Genomic DNA, 17,483 nt, shown 5'->3' with positions numbered 1-17,483 from the left:
AAGGTAATGTGACAAAAGTATTGATATGTGTGAGAAAGTAAAAACATATCAATCTTGTAAGAATGAAAGAGGACAAGACTGAGAACTGAGATTTCTGATTAACATGGAACAATATACTAATGACACTGCTTGTGCTCTAATGTGATGAATGGATTCCACAAAGTTAGTACAGAATTGAAAATGCGTGTTACTTCAGAACATTTTGAAAATATGTTTGTATGGAAACTTCGACATGCTGTCACAACCATGATAGCAAATGAAGCAACACTGCAACAGGTAAAACAGGGGTCAAAATAACTTAGTATATCCCAATGTATCTATAAAAGTCAAGAAGAGATCAAACATGCATGGGTATATAAGATATTGTTCCAATTAGGCTTTCTAAATTATCAGAACCCAAAGTCTTTAGATAGATAAAGATATGTTAAACAAGCTATCCTGGAGGAGGCCTGTGGAGAAATGTGACTCTTTATCTTGAAACAAATGTCCCTGAGCAGCCTCCCAAGATTCTCTCAAAGCCGCAGCCATGACATCAAACGCTCGCCAGTATTTACATGACCGGGAAGTGCCCAGAGAAGGGTGCGTAAATGGCATGACAAAAAGGATGACCAAGCACAGCCACCCTCGCTGCTGCAACACAGAGCTGCTGGACAGCGTCTTGCCTTTAGCGTGGAGTTTGTGCGCCAGGCGCCGAGCAGAATAATCTGTTTACAGGTTGCGCGTTGATGGTCATTTTTTATGATGTTGTTTAATCCACAGAGGAGGAGGAGGGGGTGAGGGGCCTGTCTAGCAGAGCCCCAGACAAGCTGGCTCCAGTGGCCATCTCTGTAGGCTATAGGCTTCTCTATTTGAGCAGGGAGACAGGTGTAAATCTCTGCTGCGATCTTTACTCTGCACTCTCCGCGACACTCACCTGAAGGTAAATAAATGGTTTATGGCCAAGTAAATGAACCACCTCACTGGTCTTGTGGTCTTTACACAGAAAGAGAGAGAGAGAGAGAGAAAGAGAGAGAGAGAGAACACCCCCGGGGCAGCTCAGCTGTCATTGTCATGCTCCGGGGAAAAGACAGCTCAGTAGTCATACACATTTACATAAATATGTCAATATTTGAGAGAAAAAATAACATATTTGAAGAACCTGCTAAATAATGAGGAAATCAGGTCGTTGATTTTAAAATGTACCAAAGGACATATGTTATAATATTTCATATTAAGTAAAGTGTTTCGACGCTTTTTTAAGTTATAGCCTATATGCAACGAAATGTATCAATATACAGGTGTTGTTGTTGTTGTTGTTGTTGTCGTTGTCGTTATCTGTTATTTAAAACAAGAAATGGCTTAATTGTGAATATTAAAATAGATATGGCGTATTACCTGGGGAAGGTGTTTAAATATTGAAGTGTGAGTACGCGTTGGAAAGGGTTTTTGACAGTGTCATGCGGCACACCACGTCACGCAAGTGCGCGCGCGTGTATGTATTATGTATGTATTGTGTGTGTGTGTGTGTGTGTGTGTGTGTGTGTGTGTGTGTGTGTGTGTGTGTGTGTGAGAGAGAGGGGCGGCTATTATAACAGAGTTCTGCAAAGTAGGTCTGTGCCACTTTTGATTAGGGTCTGTTCCCAAAAGATGGTTGCGGACATGAGATAATGAGGTCCTGTGATAACGCGGGTCTCCTTTAAGTTTTTCCCATGAATCGAGACTGTCGCCAGTCCACAAAACGACACTGTGCATCGGCACCACGCTACTCACTTCTCATTTGTCGAGCACAAAAGCTGATCCACCCCAACTATCCGCACTAACAAACCAGGGGCCCGGAGCAAATCATATAATGTTCAACCGTATTCACTTCTCCTCTAATTAACTGGAATCCCACCTTATTCCTAAATACAGTGACCAATTAAACTGCCGTGTTATGCCAAAGGTCTCCGGGGCCACAGTCGGTCGCCAGGAACATTTGTGAAGGTCTGCGGCTTCACTAAAGGCAATGGATCTTATTAGGTGGGTGACCTCAGTGAGGAAAGGTTACAGACTTTTTCACTGCCCTCAATTGGAAAACTAAGATGTTTCCTAATCGGATTTTAATTGGTTGGTGGGTGCCTGTGTCCTCTCCGTGTGCGCAGTGGGATGTTGTTTGTATTTCAGAGCAGATCCATAAAAAGGGAAAGCGTTAAAACAGGCTGATAAATTGAGCAATACAATATTAACGCATAACCTGATTTGTTTAATAAACTCATATCCATTCTGTTTTATATGCCGAACAAAAATCCACAGGTGTTAAAATCCAATGTATTTTTTAAGCAACCAGTTTGAATACTTTACAAGCTGCAAACCATTTGATGAAATGCCCTCTTTGTTCCACTTTACAAGTTAGGCTACTACAGGTTATAATAAAGTTATAAGGGAGGCCATAACCACAAATGACCATTTATTCAACACTTACCCCACCATGTACAGGGAAAAGTCATTTATTTCCTTTACGCGGCTTTTTGCACGCGTTCAGCATCTCCTTATTCGAGGTTACAGTAGAATCTTATATAAATTAAACCAACCAGGTTCAGCTTACGTTCAACTACTCCCTCTCATTACCCCCAAAACGCCTTCATGCAAAACATATGTAGGGACTTCAATAAATGAAAGCACAGCTCCTAACCGCATCCTATTTATTTTTGATTTCCATGTGGTTTTCGTGTACTGTCCAACTTAGTAAATACGGCTCATATTTTAAATGTCACAAGGCTCCGGCGACTTGCAATTTGAACATGAAAAAGAAGCAAAGGCAAACAGCTAGTAAAAACAAGAAAGACAAAAAGGTGGCTCCAAAACTGTCTAAGTTGACTCACATTAAACTCATAATAGATCAAAAGAAAGAAAAGGCTTTTTTCCACGTGGGCGGATGTAGCTCTACAGACTATGAGATAGTTAACTGTTAGTTTTATGTCAAACATAATAGATTATTAGGCTAACTATATGCAGTGCTTTTAAATTCACAAATCCAATACAAACCCGCAGCACACGCTCATATAACACCAAGCCAGAGAAACCTGTTGACGCACAACATGAGAGGCTATACACCACAAAGTACAAGTACAAGTTAATGTGTTTTTAGTGTAAACACTGGGTAGGTTACGTCTAACATGACTTAAATTAGCCTGTTAAAATTTGGAATGTATAGTTCAATAATGTAAGAGTTAGATCTGGAAATGATTCTAAAGTTGCAAAATAAATTGGCCTTTGCATTTAACAAAACCGTTTCCGTTTTCTATTACTTAAAAAAACTGATTGTCTGAATATTAATCTACAAGTAGGTCATTATTATAATTTTTCGAAAAATATAATTGTTAGGTTGTTGTGATTTGGTAAAGAAATGCATGGTAAGGGGGGGGAAACACTCCAAACAACTTAACGCAAGGCTCTATACCAAGCGGAGATTTACGCAAACATTTACAAGGCTTTATGGCTTCAACAGGATTCGTATATCGCACGAAGAAGCATGTGGGAGATTCAATCGACCGCACTCAACTTTGCCGCCGCTTGAGCTTGCCGCATACACTTCAAATTGTTGTTCTCGCTACTGACAAAACCGTTAATTCACCCAGAAACGGGAGGTCAAGTTTCAGGAGGAGCTGGGGGAAAAGAGTAGCCGGCAACTTATAGGAAGGTTTGTGTCAGACCGCAAATCTTTCTACACACAAAGAGCCCCAAGCTCTTCTAAAATATTCAGCGAACATCATAAACATTTGACACCTGTTGCTGTATTTATCGGAGCTTTTTCATTTGACACACTTTAAATTCGCTAAAAATCTGTCTGAAAATATATATTTTCTGTTAAACCAAATTAGTGTTACAATTGCAAAAAGGCTGTTCTTTGACTTAAACTAAAAACCTGCTTATATTTATATTTAAGAGGGCAACCATCACAAGTAAACTATATTTTCCATTCAATGTGTGAAGCCAACTACATTTCATTCATCTTTTTTCAAAAGGTTTAAAAATAGTCTCAATTGACTGAAATTAGTTTGAGCTCTTAATATTAACATTAGAATACACATTTAGCACTTGATAGAAAAGTGACAAAATATACTTGTTACATAAGTAGTTGCTGTTTTAATTATTTAGCTCCTGCTTCACCCAAATAGAGTAAAACAAACACTATAGGGAGACGAGGTGCAGTTTAATCTGCACTGAAAAGGGTGGATTATGGGCTCAGGCCTGCACACAGCACCTGTGGGGAGTGGCTGGAGGATCTTTCCCAAAATAACCCACAAAAAACCCATCCCAGCAGGTCCGCAACAAGGTTGAACAGGAAAATCTGACAGACCACCTGAGGCCCAAATCCAGGAAGAACAGCTTGCCTTGAGGGCAACTGACACCTAAGTGAGTTTTTACAAGGTCATTTAGGGATGGGGTACTGCAGTTTATGTAGCATAACTGTGCAGGAAAATTCCCTAACTGCATTTAAGGAGTTCCCTTGAAGCCACAGTCACAGCTATGATGTGGTGTATTTGTGTGCATACACACAATGCCTCAAACCTTATTTCCTATTGGACGTCTATCATTGTACTTACATGGATTTACTTTAAAGATTGGCACTTGATCCATTTACCTCAATCACCATGCTCGGTAACAAAATATCTGATTGTGGGGCAGAAAGACATAAAAGACATGGACTCAACCGTCCCGTCAGTGGAAATCAGTGCTGGTTTCTTTTACCCTGCCTTTCAGACTGCATGGCACTTGCTTTTCCGCCTATGGTTTTCCATTTCAAAGCCCTATGTCTCCATGTAAATACCAAAACACAGTAATCCAATCTGACCCCATTGCACATTTTCCAGAAAGTATTGGGGGGTTGTGGGGTTGACATGAGCCACACACTTATCCCACTTAACCTCTAGAGAGAAGCCACCCTAACCCCTTACAGACCAAGAATCCCTTGGTGGAGGAATGCACCACTCTCGTCTTGAAAGCGCTGGGTCTTGAGGTTGGGCTCAATTGCAAAAACGTATAACTTCGTGAGACTGTAAAGTCAAAGCAGCACGAAGTTGATGCCAATGGTGGGGAGGCTAAATAGACAGCAGATATCCGCATTAGGGCACCTCCCTACCCACTACACAGTGCAACCCCAAATTCTTTTTGATTCAAAACCAAAATAGTCCCTAACTGATGTCTCATGAATATAGAGGGGACATTATTTACACAGTGCTAACTTGATGACAAATAACCTGAGGATTCTTCTGTTTCCAATCTGCCATTGTTTGCTTTGTAGCACGCAAAACTGGTTTGGGTACGATTCTCAGTGCTCAGTGCTCAATATAAGGGGAAAGATGCCTATCTCACACGTTGGCAAGTGTTGGCACGTAAGGCAAGCTAAAGATTTTAGACACATGGTCCACATCTGAGGGCATGTGCATCTTGATCATACAGCTTGTCGCTGCAGAGAAAGCCTGACGGCTGTTTCTGTGGTTGAGCAGACAAATCTCCTGCATTATGCTCTACAGGTGGTGCATGCCACTGGACTGGTTTGTTCTGATAGTGCAGCATACAATGTACTTTAAAAAGCAGCTGCTCAGTCCTACCCTATTCCACAGGCATAGGTGATAATGAGTGTGCTTCTTTTACATGAATACAAACCATTAAGCAACCTTATAGTGAGCTTTTGGCCAGAAAATGCAATGCAAACTTTACATTTTTTATCTAAATAGTATTTCATATAACACTTAAATGCATGTAATCTTGATATTTCAAAATCAAAATCGATTGCAACTCAGGTCGAATTACTTTTAATGTGTATAATATTTTTTCATATATACATTTGTGACAGATCTCAAATGACTTGCTGCCAATTTATGAATGAATCCGTTTTATCTCAACTTTCTTTCAGATCTTTCCTTTGTTTATTAATATTACAACAGCTTTTTAGCAACCATACTGCAGTGTTTAGATAAAAGATCAAAAGCTAAACATGCAATTTTTTCCCTTTCGCTTGCCTCTCCTCTCGCTATGCTATAACATCACAAATTATGAGCCTGAGTCCCTGTTCAACTACAGCCTCAACCGAGGGAGCAAATGTCCTCCCAGCACACTCCCATTTTCCTTTTCAAACTGAAGTCAATGCACCACCATCAATAAGCACATCCCCTAATTAACTAACATTGTTTTTCATCAATACCTATAACTGGCCGGCAGAGAAATTGATGAGTGCAAGGGTTTAGTTAACAAAAAATGCCTGACGGGGACAATTCATTGACAGGTAAAGAGTTTATCATTCTTCCTGCCAATTGACTAAAACTTGTGTGTGATTCTGGAAAGTGCATTTTACAATCTGCGCCTTTTGGGGCAATACAGCCTCAACTGATCAATATTAGCCCCACCTAAATCTTTGAGGTAAATGGTTTGCATTTAGAAAGTCATTACGCTGTCAATTGAACGTCTCCTCCTCCACTTTGTGTCGGGATGTCCATAATGAAGTTTGGAGTCATTATAGTAGTTGAATATACTAATCTTGTGATGTTTCCTTTCCCTATCATGTCGTGTTAGGCCTGATGACTCTCACCAGACAATCTCCTCCATTCAGGAGCGGTGCCACCAAGTCTGTCCTTGCTTATCATTAACAATCTGCAAATAAACAGCACAGCATACATTACATCACTTGCAGCTCCATGATCAATTCCAGGAATGTCTTTGAAGCTTTGCTTAATGAACCTACACAGTATAACTGTTGTGTGTAGTCAGGGCATTGAGGCTTCATAACCCATGACCTTAATGCAGTTTTTCTTCATTGATAATATTGGGAGGTTTGCAAATGGTTAAATAGTAATAGGTATGTAATTAAAACATGCAGTTGATAATAATTGCACTGCAGAGTCACGAGAAAGAAAATTGCTTCTCCACTTAACTGCTGACATCTTACAGAAAATGATTTAAGGATAACTAATTATGTGGACAGTCCTGCATGATGCTTTTACATATCAGACACAAACCTTAACTCCCTACATTCACCAACCCACAGGAAGTGAGAGAGCCTGTCAAGTCAAAAATACTGCCCATTTTGATTTTGATATGCATGATCTCTGTAGAAGTATTAAAAGGGAAGCGCTGACAAAGTTGACTTCATCAATCAGTGATGTCAGCTCAGACCTTTTTATAGCCTCTTGGAGTCCCTGAGAGCCCTAACCCTGTAAAACTTTATATAGTGTATTGACTATTCTCTACTTGCTTAGCTAATGAAGCCATCTTGGCCACAGACACTGAAGGCTGCCGCCGTGTCAACACTGCTTCCTATTTGATGACACCTTCCACTAAATTGTGTTGCTAATGGGGGTGAGTGTTTAAAGAAGAATAAGCCAGAGTAATTGACACAGGCCTGACCCCACTCACACAAAGAGAAAAGATGGAAGGCCCCATGTAAGGCTGGTGGAAAGCAGAACCTTCAGTTTGGGGCTTAACATGTAAAAGGTGGGCTCCTGGTTTAAGCCGTTAGATTTTCATTCGGTCTGATGCTGCTTATCAACAGCTATCACATTGGTTTTCTCTGGGTAAATCAATAACATGCAACAGATAAGCCGAATACCCTTGTGTATCTCCCCTGGGCAATATGCATGCAAACCACTTCAATTTATGCCCACACATTTGCACATACTGTATAGGGACAAACACACACACGCTTCAGAAGATAACACATTAAAGCCTATGATGAAGGCAGCACTGTGGCAGGTAACTTGTGCTGCAAGGAAATTTCATGCACGAGTAGTTGTAGTGCTGAATGGAACTTCAGTAGAAGTTGATGCTGTCAGCACGAGCCCTGAGGCATTGACTATCTCAAGCTCAAACTTCAAAACAATACTAGATATAGGTTTCAAAATATTTCCAAGGTGCAACAAGTTGCTACATCACACCAATTAATGTTCAAAACATCAGAAGGTAAATAGATGTTTTACCACTTTACATCATTAATATTGGATGAATAAGGCAAAAGAGTGAATGGAGCAGTGTTCAGGGTGCATTAAAGGCCTAATGCTTTTTGTCTGAGAATTAGCTCTGCATGGTCCCCCCTCAAGGACTTTGAGATCCCCCACCACTTTAGTTCCCCGTCTGGATCCACGGAGACAGACAATTGACTGAGAAATGATGGTCAATGTTTATCCAAGGTGGCCTGACCGGCCACGGCTCTCTAGTTTACTTGTGAATTTCTGGTTAAATAGCATTTTAGGGAGAACAAGTGTGGTATGCACATCTCTTTAGACGTGTTGCAGAAAAAGCAATGATAGTGCACCCACACTGAGCCACTGCCTGAAGCTTTTTAGCAGAGAATGATATAAGATGTATTTATATCCAAGGCTTAACTGTAAAAAATTATCCGAGTGATAAAAGTACGGATCTAGCCTTCAATGTAATAAAGGATGTAAGAACAGTGATTATGACAACTGTAATCTACTTCATACAAGCAAAAACAGTTTACCAGATAGAAGTAAAAATGATATTATACATTACACTTGATGCAGCCTGTGCAAGTGTCACTGTGGAGATTATGAGTTAAATTGAATACTATCCCATACAGTTGTGCCAGTAAAGCGTGCTAAATGTAACAACATAATTGATTGGTATGATTCAAAACACCAAATTGGATAAAACAAGAGCACCAGTGAACACATCCTGATTTTCTCTTATTTGTGTGTGTCCAGGCTACAAGCTCATAGTCTTGTAAAATTACATTTCAAGTCCAAATTAAAAAAATCCACTATAGACTTGAAGGCATGGCCACCCATCCAAACCTTCATCAGTTATATGTATTTCATCAATAAAAGAAAGTACATTTCTTTAAGATACACAACCTTAACTGACTTCACTCACAGAGACTCAAATAGGCTGCAGAAGGAAAGTTGTAATTAAGAGCTAATAGCGTGAGTCAAAAACATCCAAGGGGCCAATTTAGTAAAAGAAAATACAAATAAATAGACATTACACCCATAACTTTAATAAAATCAAAATACATTAAGATTATATATATCTAAAATAAACACTTTTACGTTTGAGCATCTGCATCACATTCTCACATGAGTTTATCATGGAGCGCCTCATCCCGTCACCCGCTCATATTTCCCTGCTATGATCTGAAAGAGGGGTGTTACAGGAAATGTTGTCTATAGTCGGCTGCTTTTCGCCGCTGTTAAATCTCAACAAACGAACAAGACAGCGATTTGAATACGGTTAGATCATTTAATAAATATAGAAATATGAATGAATAAAAGTATGATCGCGATATTCAACTCATAAGGATATATTATGGAACGGAGAAGGAAGTCAAAAGCCCGACAAGATCACAGCATCTCGCCGACAAAGCCAGCTGGTTTCCCGGCTTGGCCGGTCTGCTCTCTCCCCTTCGCTGGGTCTCACAGACCGACCGATAGCGCAACCTCTATAACGATGTTGACATATTCACACAACACTGACTGGGGCAGAGTGGTGTTTCACGGTAAAGCCCTTTTGAGTTTCCAAACACCTTTTTATAAGTCCGAAGTCTGTCCCCTCCACCCGACCTGTTAAAACCACGCCTACGCAGCCACACAATTGGTCCGAAAGCGTCAAAGAGCCAATCAAACGCCGCGCTGCTACTCGTAACATGCAACACATCCATACAGTATGAAGCCCTATGGGCCACAGAGGCGCTAGGAAAATCACGGAGCTGGGACCTTACCACCTCTCTCTCTCTCTCTCCCTGGCCGTCAGCGGACCCCTTTCTCTGCACACGTCTTTCTCTGAAATGTGTGTGTGCGTGAAAGAGAGAGGAGGAATAAAGTGTGTGTGTGCGTGTGAGGGTGCAAGTCCGGAGCAAGTAAAGGCAGGGGGATTATTCGGCGCAATCGAAATATTTCAACACGTCGCCCTCGCTGCAGGACTGAAGCCAATAAGAAGGAACGCATTTTAACAGGAATGCCGATATTGTAAACAGCAGCAGAAGAGAAAGAATGCACTGCAGTCAATTAAGTGACTCACCCAAGTTGGTTTAATTCGCCTAATGTCCGCAAGCCAGCGAGACACAGAAAGGGTGTCCGATGCGCGTCAAGCTCTGAAGAAAATCGGTCTCGCAGCACTTGTGAAGAAGAATGGACAACATTTTTACAGTTCTACTTCCATACTGTTGATCATAACGCTTTCCTGACAACTTGTGAACAATAAGTGGATGCTTATTTCTGCAGAGCTGAAGGAGACATTTCCCAAACTTTTCAACTTAAACTTAATTTGTGCTCCTTTTTTATTTTGTCTCCATTTGCAATAGCCTACGCTTGTTCGCTCGTTCACTGTTGGTAGAAATATTGTTCTATCGTCAACAGTTTTAGACTGCTCTTGGATGAACTTCCTGATGAGAGATCCAGTCATACAGGGATCAAGTATGGCATATCATCCCTTTATGCCTCACCGGGGTCCGGAATTTGCCATGAGTGCAATGCTGGGTCACCAGCCTCCTTTCTTCCCGGCTCTGGCTCTCCAGCACGGCGGCTCCCTCTCCCTGCCGGGCGGCCTGGGAAAGCCGATCATGGACCAGCTGATGGGAGCCGCGGAGTCCGGCCTACACTTCTCTTCGCTGGGGCACCAGGCTGCGGCCGCACACCTCCGGCCTATGAAGACCCTGGAGCCCGAAGAAGAGGTGGAAGACGACCCTAAGGTTCACCTAGAAGCCAAGGAGCTTTGGGAACTCTTCCACAAGAGAGGCACCGAGATGGTGATCACAAAATCCGGAAGGTGAAACAGATTTTGTTTGGGTTCATCCAAAAAATGTAATATATTATCTGACATGCAGAAGTCTGCTATGTGTATTGATAATTCATAATGGAGGGATTTGCTATTTCACATAGACACATACATATATATTTATACATGCCATTTGGAGTTATCTGTAAATCTTAACATATCCTCTTGATATCTCATGCAACGCTCTCGAGCATGTTTATCAGCCTAATATGTATCAAATTGTTCTTGAATTGCATCATAATTGTCTCAAAATTGTCATGTAGATATGACGTTTATTACACTCAATTATGTTTTCACAACAATATAACACATGACCCCAAATGAAATCATGGATATACATTCTGTATAGCTTGATAGAAAAACTATTTGGTTACCTTAACTCTTACACACATGTCTTTAATAATAAGGAATCAAATGTTAGCTGTAATGTATTGTAAAATAAAAGGGTCTTGTATCTGCTGTATTATTAATATTAAGCCTATCAATGACACTACTTTCAAATTCACGGATCTTGAGATTTTATCATAGGCCTATAAACATTTGTCTTGCTTGCTTATAATCCTATTGTAGATTTTTTTTATGCCCGTTCTGTCCAAACTTTACATTGATTTATTTGTCCACTGAAATGTCAATTTTGAGTGTGTGGAGCTTTGAATAAATTATTATCGTCATCATCAGACTGACAAAGATGGCTGCTGTAGTCTGCTGTGTGTGTGCATGTAGGCCTTTGGAGGCATTAAACATCCAGACACCACCTAAACAGCGCTGACGTGTCTACGGCTAATCAGGATATAGAAGAACAATAATACACGTATTTGTTTACTCATCTTCTTATTCGCGAGACACGTTTTCGGCTGACTTTGCTTTCTTTAGCAGATACACTGAGAGCAGGCTGATGGCTACCAATAACTTGTCAAATTAATACAACAAACTTGTTTAAAGTTGCTTCCAAATGTAAGATTACATGTTAAAGAAAATCGGCAATCATTTTGTAATCGTCCATACTTTTTAGGGAAAAATAATGTAGCCTATAGATGTATATCTTCAAAAATACGACAGCACTTTTCTTTATACCGTTGAATAATTTAACCATGTTTCTATTTGACACTGACACTGATCACTTATTTTCTTTTGTCACAGGCGAATGTTCCCCCCGTTCAAAGTGAGGTGCACTGGTCTGGACAAAAAGGCCAAATATATTCTCTTGATGGACATTGTTGCAGCCGACGACTGCAGATATAAATTTCATAACTCCCGCTGGATGGTAGCAGGGAAGGCCGACCCCGAAATGCCAAAGAGGATGTACATTCACCCGGACAGTCCGGCTACTGGTGAACAGTGGATGTCTAAAGTCGTCAATTTTCACAAACTCAAGTTGACTAACAACATTTCCGACAAGCACGGATTTGTAAGTTCAACTAATGTATGTCAACTTTTTCTATTTACACACTTACCATTTAAAGTCAATTATGTTGATAGGCTATGTGTTGATGTTTTAGTTTTTATTGAAACACAGGAAGTCACGAGTGTAATATTTATTGTTTTGAGGGAAACCTGACAGACTTTGCGCATAACTTAAAAATATTTATTTTATAATTAAAACATAATTGTAACTGAAATTATCTTGAGATCCTCTTATTTAATATAAGTATTACAATTATTAAGGAAGACAAGTAAGTCGATATCTTTATTGACGCCCATGGTATTACCAGATTTAGTAAACTGATTAAATGTTACACGATAAATCCTTTACATTATTATTTTTAAATGTTTTTTATTTTGACAGCATAATAATTTTTTATTTATCAATGATTATTATCTATCATTTTTAACACTCAATATGTGACTTGTGTTTTCAAAAAAGACTAAGAGCATTTTAAGATGTAATGTACAGAGCTATTCTGTAAAGCCGGTGTTACTTCAATGGTTCGCTTATCATGTTGTGATTATGTGTTTCAGACCATACTCAACTCCATGCACAAATATCAGCCTCGATTTCACATTGTGAGGGCAAACGATATTCTCAAACTACCGTACAGTACCTTCAGGACATACGTTTTTCCTGAAACTGATTTCATTGCAGTGACTGCTTATCAAAATGACAAGGTAAGCACAATTATTGCTCATAGGCTTAAGGTTGTACCAGGGGTATTTTCTCAAACACAGCTTGTGTCCATTGCCCTGTCAGACGCGCTTTCCTCTGCGTCTTTCATGCACCATTTTGTTGTCATAAAATATGAAAGACGTCATATTTGTTAGAGCCTGTGAGAATGGAGATTTAGGGAGGGGGGGTGGGGGGTGTTACGAGTAAGTGCCATATTCACCAGCCTGTGGTAGGAAAGTAATAATTCTGAGGAATGTTATACAGGTTGTGTCCCTTTTATTTAATCACGTGGAAGGGATTTGGCATAGACCCAGACTCACTCTCTCTCTCTGCATGCATGTGTGTGTATGTGCATGTGTGTGTGAGTAAAACTAAAAGGGTTGGGGGTTGAGAAAGGAGGAAAGGAAGAGAGGCAACACTGTGCGGTTGAATGGAGAAAAATAAAGAAAGGGGGAGCATGTTGGTTGTGTCAGCCTGGCTGCATGGTAACATTTTATTCTGTGAGGCATAATGGAAATCATCTCCTTTCTCTGATATTATTGTGAACACAAGGCACCCCCACCCCCACCTCATTGCAGTTAGAAGTGTGGTAGTAAAGTGGTTCAAAAGTTGTTGTTTTTGTAAAAATGCAGCAAGTTAGAATCCATTCGAAAAACGTGACAATATAAGGGCCCATGCCCTTTGTGCGCGTTTGTTGCGTTTTTTGGTTTATCCAAACTAATATCGTTGTAAACGTTCAGAAACCTACAACAGTTTTTGGACTAAACTTGCAATTGTATGAAAAGTCACGTTGAATGAGAAACTTATAGGGGAGTGAAATTCATTCGCCAATATTTACGCATGATTTTAATTATTTCAGATCACCCAGCTGAAAATTGATCACAATCCATTTGCCAAAGGATTCCGTGACACGGGCAATGGGAGACGGGAAAAGAGGTAAGACAAGAAGGAAAAGTGCATTTCAAAGACGAAAAACACTTCAGATGTCTTCAGATTTATACATGGAGGCAGACGGTGATCTGTGAGGATTAAGCACGTCAAAGCTTCCTCGTTAACCCACAGGGAGTGTGGCTCTTCACAGTTTCTAATGAAAGTGCTCAAATAGGCTTACAATAAGTCCAATTGTACTGTCGGACACAGAGCAAGGAACATGGTAGTTTTTAATGCAGTTGTTTCCTTATCATCTTCACTTGCCAGCTGTTATTTTTTTAATATAAAAGTATCCCGCAACGTTGAATGTTTAAAACTACATTGCGCTTGGATCGTAGGCCTATCTGGCGATGTCACGTGGAAGATCGCTATACGATATAATATACGGGCCTACTGAATCAATGGCACTGTAATTGATTTGTTATTGTTACCTGCAGCATAGGTCATGTGAGTCAGTCCTAAAATTAGGAGCTCCATTATCTCAGGTATCAAATCAGCTTCCACACCACTCATCGTGCTGATGTTGTTTCTGACCCGGGAGCTGTGATCGCCGCCTATAATAACCTGGGTACTTGTGCACAGGAAACAGCTGGCTCTGCAATCCATGCGTTCATACGAGGAGCAGCAGAAAAAGGAGAACGGGGCTTCAGACGACTCCTCCGGAGAGCAGGCTTCCTTTAAGTGCTTCGGCCAGGCCTCCTCCCCTGCCGTTTCTACCGCGGGCCCCCCACACCTGAAAGGTAAACTGACAGGCTTCAACAGCCAGATCGCAAGTCCTGTGTAAAGTCGTAAAAATTCTATTGTAGCAAGTTTTTTTTACAAGGCAATGTGTTGAAGAAGAGTATGTAAACTTAAGGAATCATCAACCCATTTACACACTGCTCTGCACTGAGAGGAACAGTTAAAGTACTTTAAATAGTTTTATGGTAATCTACAAATATACACAATTTAGTAGGCTACTTTAAAAAAACAAAACAATGCCATAGCCTAGTAATGTGTTTGCGTCTAAATATTATTGAAAACATTGAGAAACATGTGTTTTGGGTTATAATTCACCAATATGGATTACATTTGTGCAAATACTTGTTACTCAGGTATTTTTCTTGCACCTGCGAAATACATGGTTTGCCAATGTGCACAAAGTGGACTAAACATTACTCCTGTACTTTGACAGATTTCTGCGACAGCGATGAGGACAGCGACGATGAGAGCAAAGATGGACACATCAAAGATGCTCCGGACTCCAACAAGATTTCCACGACTACCAAGGATGGGAAGGATCATGAGGCGAGCCCAGCTAAGGGGCACACCTTTAGCAAAACTGACTCTAGCAGCAGGAGCCGTGACAGTGGTCCCAGGACAGAGAAAAGCCAGGCAGACTCGCGGCAAAGCCCCATCACCGTCATCTCCAGCACCACCCGCTCTGGAGAAGATCTCAAAAGCCCGAGTCTGGAACAGCCTAAAACGGACGAGTGCAGGTCAATAGGCAAAGACAGTTTCATGCCTTTGACTGTTCAGACTGAAAGCCCGCACATGGCCCACAGCCACTTTCCTAATTTCGGATTTCCAACAGGACAACAGTTTTTCAATCACCTTGGGAGTGCGCATCCGTTTCTCTTGCACCCAAGTCAGTTCAACATGGGAGGTGCATTCTCAAACATGGCCGCGGGCATGGGGCCACTTTTGGCGGCTGTGTCAACGGGAGGGGTGAGCACCATGGACACAGCTAGCATGGCATCACCTTCGCAAAGCTTGACGGGAGCGCCAGGCCTGCCCTTTCATCTGCAGCAACATGTCTTGGCATCGCAGGTAAAACCTGTTGTTTGGGCTTAGGCCTACTCTCCGCCTCTAATGAAGCACATGTTGAGTTTTAATGTAGAGCAGCCTGTAGGCCTTGGAGGCCCATATGCCAGATTCAACATATCAGATATTTAAATACCTTTAATGCTCTCGTCATCATGCCCATGTGTGCGTTTTTAATCATAACTGAGAGAGAAAGAAAGAATGTTTTTGCGTTGTTGTGCTTGGGTTTGTTTAGCATTATTGCCATGGGCTATTATTGAAAGTAAAGTTGGACAACTGCACTTTAACTGACTAAGCCTTCAAGTTTTATCACCCTCCTGGTTTCTCTTAGCCTTGTTTTTTTTATAAATATCAACCATTCATAAAGAAAACATATTTTAAAGACAGACACAACAGCTAGAGGTGTTAGGTAATCTTTTTGATATGAGCTCATTAAGTTAGCTAAACCACCATGGTGAATATTAAAATGCCTTAGAGAAACAACATGATGCTTTAATAGACAACAAAATTGTCTTTTTCCATTCATTGTCAATGTTGATTGCAACATCAGACGCAGTGTTTTTTTTTATTCACCAAAGCTGTTTACTGGCTGGGGTGAAGCCTTGCTTCACAATATTTTATGAGGACTATAGATTTGTAAAAGCCTGTGTGAATGAAAGCATTGAAAACAGCCTAAATCAGATCCAACTTTTGTAGTCCTTAAACTAATGAATGAAAACAATATTGAGGGCAGGGAAATAAAAACAAGAATTGCGCAATGCAAGTCACTTTAAATCTTCGAATGTTCAAGCATGTGTTCTAGGACTCTAATCCAAACCATGCATGCAACAGGCTGTTCAAATTGTTTATCAGGTCCATCATGCATTTCTCACTGGTTTTTTCACTCTATCCTTACTTAGTTTTCGCACATTTTGTATTTGCTGCCTATTGTGTCTCACACTGAGTTTCTCAATTCCTCCACAGGGCCTTGCCATGTCTCCGTTTGGAGGTTTGTTCCCCTATCCGTACACGTACATGGCTGCAGCCGCGGCAGCCTCCTCTGCTGCGGTGCACCGGCACCCGTTCCTGAACGCAGTGCGTCCCCGACTCAGGTACAGCCCTTACTCTATCCCCATGACGGTACCGGACAGCACCCTGCTCACCATGCCCTCCATGGCCGGCGGCGGAACCGAGCTGAAAGGAGATGGCCTGGTCCCGGCCAGCCCCGTGTCTGGTATCACCCTGGATTCCACATCAGAGGTGACCAGCCACTCATCCGGCATTTCCTCCGGCTCGGTATCCATGTCCCCAAAAACTTGCACGGAGAAAGACGCAGCCAGCGAGCTGCAGAGCATCCAGCGCCTGGTCAGCGGACTGGAATCAAATCAGGACAGGCCACGGAGCGGATCCCCATAGTTTTTTTATTTGTATTTTTTTTTTTTTTTAAACACACCACCTGCTTCTCGTTTCGTTATTGTCATGAAAAGGTGAAAGTGTTGACGGTGATGAAGACATTGTAGGCCACCCTTGTAGATTCATGCAGGTTTTAAAAAGAAAATACATTTTTTTTTAAAACAAAAAAAACACGAACTGTTGGACGTTTTAGTTTCTGAAATGCACTTTGGTTAATACACATCTGCTATGTATATTTTTTCTTTTTTTCGTTTTTGTTAAATTAAACAACACTTTCATTCTGTCATTTGAATACCGTACAAGTATTGAAACTGAAAAGTTGGCATGGGTGTGACTTACACATTTAGGAGAAGTTGCTGCTGTGTCCTGTCTCCTAACTTTATTGTACACGTGGAGAAATGTGTTTTAATATGCACTCTGAATTGATTTGACGTATTTGAATTCACTACCACTCAACCTACCTTTTAAAGACTGCTGTATTTTGTTTTACACTAGTAATTGATCGATT

General features: G+C 40.9%; 1 protein-coding gene across 1 annotated transcript; it reads left to right on the top strand.

The window, feature by feature from the left end:
* Positions 1-9,671: 9,671 nt before the first annotated feature.
* tbx3a (T-box transcription factor 3a) lies at positions 9,672-17,110 on the top strand. Its single transcript, XM_010783884.1, has 7 exons — positions 9,672-10,737; positions 11,887-12,169; positions 12,706-12,852; positions 13,710-13,786; positions 14,363-14,520; positions 14,955-15,589; positions 16,547-17,110. The coding sequence occupies exons 1-7, from the start codon at positions 10,346-10,348 to the stop codon at positions 16,976-16,978; spliced, it is 2,124 nt and encodes a 707-aa protein (XP_010782186.1). The 5' UTR covers positions 9,672-10,345; the 3' UTR covers positions 16,979-17,110.
* Positions 17,111-17,483: the final 373 nt, after the last annotated feature.

This window comes from Notothenia coriiceps, unplaced genomic scaffold, assembly GCF_000735185.1.
Source record: "Notothenia coriiceps isolate Sejong01 unplaced genomic scaffold, NC01 NC01_scaffold00000666, whole genome shotgun sequence".
NCBI classification, from domain to species: domain Eukaryota; kingdom Metazoa; phylum Chordata; class Actinopteri; order Perciformes; family Nototheniidae; genus Notothenia; species Notothenia coriiceps.
This window is presented reverse-complemented; position numbering and strand designations above follow the sequence as displayed.

Excerpts from the sequence above, each read along its gene's own strand:
- tbx3a (XM_010783884.1), top strand. The coding sequence starts at position 10,346 with ATGAACTTCCTGATGAGAGATCCAGTCATACAGGGATCAAGTATGGCA. Across the intron at positions 10,738-11,886 it reads GTGATCACAAAATCCGGAAG|GCGAATGTTCCCCCCGTTCA; the intron begins GTGAAACAGATT and ends CTTTTGTCACAG. Across the intron at positions 15,590-16,546 it reads AACATGTCTTGGCATCGCAG|GGCCTTGCCATGTCTCCGTT; the intron begins GTAAAACCTGTT and ends ATTCCTCCACAG.